General features: G+C 53.8%; 1 protein-coding gene across 1 annotated transcript; it reads right to left on the bottom strand.

The window, feature by feature from the left end:
• Positions 1-505: 505 nt before the first annotated feature.
• Positions 506-2,502, bottom strand: ADRA2C (adrenoceptor alpha 2C). The gene has a single exon (XM_071753394.1). The coding sequence runs from the start codon at positions 2,439-2,441 to the stop codon at positions 1,101-1,103; it is 1,341 nt and encodes a 446-aa protein (XP_071609495.1). The 5' UTR covers positions 2,442-2,502; the 3' UTR covers positions 506-1,100.
• Positions 2,503-4,954: the final 2,452 nt, after the last annotated feature.

Here is a 4,954-nt window from a genome sequence, read left to right as displayed (position 1 = left end):
GAGCAGCACACATACGGCCACTGAGATTAGCCTAAATAAAGGAGGAAACATTTCCCCAGGGCTCATACAAACTGAGCTGGGAGCTGGATGGCTTTTTGATTTTTTTTTCTTTTAACTCTGAAAAAGTTAGTTGGGTTCACCAATTTTTCTTTTTTTTTCTTTTCTTTCCCAATGGAAGTTAGTTTAAGACAGAACCCTTGCATCCAGACAAGCTACCTGGTCCAGCACAGCGAGGTGCTCAGGTTACTAATCTGAGGGATGGAACAGGAATTTAATGACTGGCAAAACAACTGGGGGAAATAAGGTCATAGAGGGGTGCATGTGATTTTAATATATCATGAAAACATGCAAAACTCCTAGGTTTGTCCCACTGACAAATCAAAAATAATGGGAAGATAAGAAAAACATTTTCCATCTAGATCTATTTGCAAAGACTCCTCCAAAGAAAGAAACCCCCATGCTTTCTCTTTTACTTAAGCCCTGTGTAAAATCATCATTCAAAAGGTTTGAACAGTACAAAGGTTTATTTAGAAAAGTTTGGATTGTTCTTTAGGGTTTTTTTTTTTTTGGCAAACACTTAAATCCTTTAATAATTCAAAAACTGTCAGTGCCTGGCACTTAGCACTTTCTTTCCCCACATATGCAGTAAACCCCAATTTCTTATGGACATGAGCCCACCACAGGCCCCAGCTGCCCTATTGAAAATAGTCAAGTCTTTACCACCACTGCCACTTTATCTTTTCCTCTTGATGTCTCAGTTTGCTTTTCCACAAAATCCCAGAGCCCATAAAAGCTCACTGCCTCCCAAGCTCAGTATCTTAGCCTATTTTCCTCTGCAGACACCCCATGCAGGATACAAACGATCACAGCTCTCCCCATTTACCCATCCAGATACCAGCACCGTGTGGCCATTCACACCATGGTGAATGCCCTCAGCCTCCCCAGTGCTGTCGCTGTACTCCACACCACCACGTTGTAACACCAAGAGGGCAAGCCCTCTTCATTCTAAGCCCAAACCCCATGTTCTCTTCCCTCCCTTCTTTTTCAGCATAGAGCCTTCTTAACTCCACTCCTGCTCAAAGCAAATCCATCCCTCCACCTCAGTGCCAAATGTTCTTCTTCTTCTTTTTAAAGAGAATGTGTTTAAAGGACCTGCGGAAGTCTTGGTTGAAGATGGTGTAGATGACTGGGTTGAGGGAGCTATTGCAATACCCAATCCAGAAGAAGAACTTGAAGAGAGTCTCAGGAACCTCACATGCCTCCCTGCAAATACCATAGAGGCTGTAGCTGAAGAAGAAGGGGAACCAGCACACTACAAAGACCCCCATGACGACGGCCAGCACAAAAGTGAAGCGTTTCTCCCGGGCCTGAGTGACTTTCTTATGGCAGATGCTGCTACGCTTCCTGCGACGGCGATACGAGAAGAGCTGCATGGAGCGGTTGCTGGCACGGGACAGACGACTACTGGAGTGCTTGGAGGAATATGAGTAGGAAAAGGACTGGCTCTTGCTGCTTTTGCGGGGATGCTCCTCCCGGCTCCGCCTCCGTCTGCTCTCTGAGGTGCTGCTCTCCTCCAGCTCGATGTCCTCCAGCTCGGAGGCTTTACGCCAGTGGTGCGCCGAGTAATGTCCGTTCTCTCCCAGCTGCATTCTCAGGGAAGTGCAGCCCCCAGCAGCACGGCTCAAACCATTCTCAGTCTGGGAGGACCCCTCTGGCATTGTACGCTTCACAGAGAGGGTCCTGGTCCTTAGCTTGGCCACGCGGTAGATGCGGATATAGACCAACACCATGATGATGCAGGGGGCAAAGAAAGAGCCAATACAAGATGAAAGGATGTACCACGTCTCATCATTGAGCTTGCACTGGGGAAAACCATCTCCTCCTTCAGGGTCTTGGTACACAGAGATCAATGGCGGGAAGGAGATGACAGCTGAAATGAGCCAGACAGTGAGGATGATGGCCTTGATCCGCCGAGGGGTCCGTTTGAGGTTGTACTCCACTGCCTGTGTGACTGACCAATACCTGTCGAGGCTGATGGCACACAGGTGGACGATGGAGGAGGTGCAGAAGAGCACATCCAGTGCCTGGTAAATGTTACACCAAGCCTTGCCGAAGTACCAGTAATTCATGAGCTCGTTGGCTAAGGAGAAAGGCATGACCAGAGTAGCCACCAGGATGTCCGCACTGGCCAGGGACACCAGGAAGAGGTTCTGGGGTGCTCTTAGCGCCCGGCTGGTGAGGACCGCGATCACCACCAGCACGTTGCCCACGATGGTGAAGACGATGAGGAAGCCCACCACCGCTGCCAGGCTGGCCACGGCCGCCGGGGAGTAAGGGGAGGGCGACTGCAGGAGAGCTGAGGAGGACGGTGAGGAGGGGGGCAGCGCCAGGGACTCGTTGGGGGAGCCCAGGCTCGTGTTCACCACCAGCAGCAGATCCATGGTGGGTGTGCGGGGCGCCGGCGTCCTAGAGAGCCCGGCGTAATCCCCGCCCCGCCCCGCTGCCCCGCCGCCGCCGCCCCGCCGCCCTCATCGCCCCCCGCCAAGGCTCCAGCGGCCGCCCCGCCGCTCCACTCCCAACGGCGCCTCAGGGCAGGGCCGGGAAGCGCCGACCCGGTGCAGCGGGGAACGCGGCAGCACTGCCTCCGCCCGGCCCCCGGTGAGAGGGCAGCGGGGCACGGCTCGCCCCCGCCGCCCGCCCGGTCATGCCCGGCTCCGCACAGCCCGCGGCTCCGAAGACACCGTCCGGCCAACAGGAGTTCCCGGCGGGAGCTGGATCCTCACAGGGAGCAGGGGACGAGGCAGCAGCAGTGGCAGCATCAAATCCCATGGAGAGCGGCGCCCGGCGCCCCCGCTCCGGTGCCGCGGCAGCGCGCTCTCGGCGAAGTCGCGGCTGCCCGGCGGCTCCGTCCTAGTCTTGCATCGCGCTCCCAATCGGTGGCGTGCCCCGCCGCCACGCGCATGCTCAGTCCCGCCAGGTGAAGCTGCCGCACCCGCCTCGGCGGAACACCGCTGCGGGCGGATAAAGTCCGTGAGTCGCGCCGCTGCCCTTTGGTTCACTCTCGCCGTTTCTCCCGGAGCCGTACGGCTGGGCTGCCCTCTCCTCCCCGCGGTGGCGCCGTCCCGCTCTTCCCTCCCGCCGGGCGCAGCCATCGATCCCGCTTAGGCACCCGACGGGTGTTTTTCTTCTCCTCGCTGCGGCCCTGAGGGGAAACCGCCCTGGCGGAGACCTCCTCGAGGAGTGGAAGTTGCCGGCGCCGTGAGGAGCGTAGCAGCGTTCGCTTCCCGGTAGTGCTGCGACGGGGCAGCCGCTGCCTGCGGGGCCGGTCCGCACCGTTAGGGGGCGGCCTTGCCCGGCCGCGCGAGGCGAGCAGCCGGTACTGGCCGGCGGCACCGCGCCGCCCTGAGGGGACTGCGGAGGGCGGGGGCTTCTCGGTTTATTTTGGGGATTATATGAGATGTTTAAGCACAAGTTTAGTGTAAGTGTTCTCGCGGATAAAGCCCGCTACTCCACTGGAAACCGGTGTGAGCTCGAGGGAAGCAGGAGGAAAACTTTTAGGCTTTAGTGTTGGGCTTTAGTGGTGAAAGCACTGAGAAACCTGGGTGACGTGGGGAAGAAAGCACTGAGGATACTTGGAGCAGTATTCCCCAGGTTTGGACTTTTGGACTTTTCTCTGGAAGGAGGTCAGGTCGATACTACCAGTAGCCAGTGCAGAGGGACTCAGGCTGGCTCACTCGGCTCTTTCCCAGCAGTGGAGCTGTGGATTTACCTCATGTGAGGGGTCTGAGGGACACATCTTCAGACTTCCTTTGCTGACAGCCCTGTGGCTTACATTGCCTTCCTTGGGAAAGAAAATTTGAGACCTGACAAAATTTAGGGGCCTTTGCTTTGGCTGAACCTGCTCAACAGAGAGCAGAAGTTCAGTGTAGCCCTGATCTGTGGTGGACTTGAGAAAAGCCATAGCCCTGAGCTGTAGACCACATTTTCTCTTCCCAACCTGCCTTCTTCCACCTGCTCTCCCTATGCCCCCTAGTCCCTAGATCATCCTCCAAAATTTGCTCATGGGACACTGTGAGACTGGGTAGAGAGAACAACCATATACACAGCATGACTCTTCTCGGAGAACATCCTGGTGCCTGGATTTTGGATCACAACTTCTTCAAAGCGAACACTGTCCCAGTGGTCCCTTTGCTGCTGTGGTTACTTTTCTTGTGCCATGCTGCAAAAAGCTGTGCTTATGTAATACAAACAACATCATCTTACCCTAACCGCAGGATTAGCTGTGTTAATTTCAAATGAGCCAGAATATGAATTCATCCACAGCCATTTAGTTCATATTTAATCCAGAGTAGTGTATTCCTTTTATACTGTGTGATGACATTACCCGCTTGTGTGGGATGGGTACTTTTTCCCACTGTGACACTTTAGAAGATCCAGTAAAAGAGGTTGGATATCTACAGCAGAAACTGCAGGGCACAGGAATGATGAAGCCACAGCTTGACTGGATTCCATGGCTAGTACCTAGCTTTGGAGCTGCCTAAACTCCATTATAATGCTGACTTCTAAGGAGAGGAACCTGGTGTTTTGCCCTTAGGCATTAACAGTCAGAACAGCTGTTTTATGCCTCCCTCCCATGTCCCATCTGGACCCAGGAATGCAGGTTTTGGGAGAGTTGCAGTCTGGTACACAGTGGGCTGCTTACTACTGCCACGATTGTTCTTTATAGCTCAAAACTATGAGTGATGAAAGTATATACACCCAAGAGAACTTCTCTTTTACTATATAACATTTAAAATAAAATACTAGATGTAGCGCTCTACAATTTCCAATAAAACATCCTGGAGCTTTGGGGAGTACTAAGGGATACTCTGATTCCAGTTACCATTTTGGTGCAAGCAGCACTGTCTCCTTGGTCCATTTGCGTAGGTACATGGACTAGGGTATGAAGGGTTGG

The sequence above is a fragment of the Heliangelus exortis genome, chromosome 10 (genome assembly GCF_036169615.1).
Source record: "Heliangelus exortis chromosome 10, bHelExo1.hap1, whole genome shotgun sequence".
NCBI classification, from domain to species: Eukaryota; Metazoa; Chordata; class Aves; order Apodiformes; family Trochilidae; genus Heliangelus; species Heliangelus exortis.
Note: the sequence above shows the minus strand (reverse complement) of the source record. Positions and strands in the feature narration are given on the sequence as shown.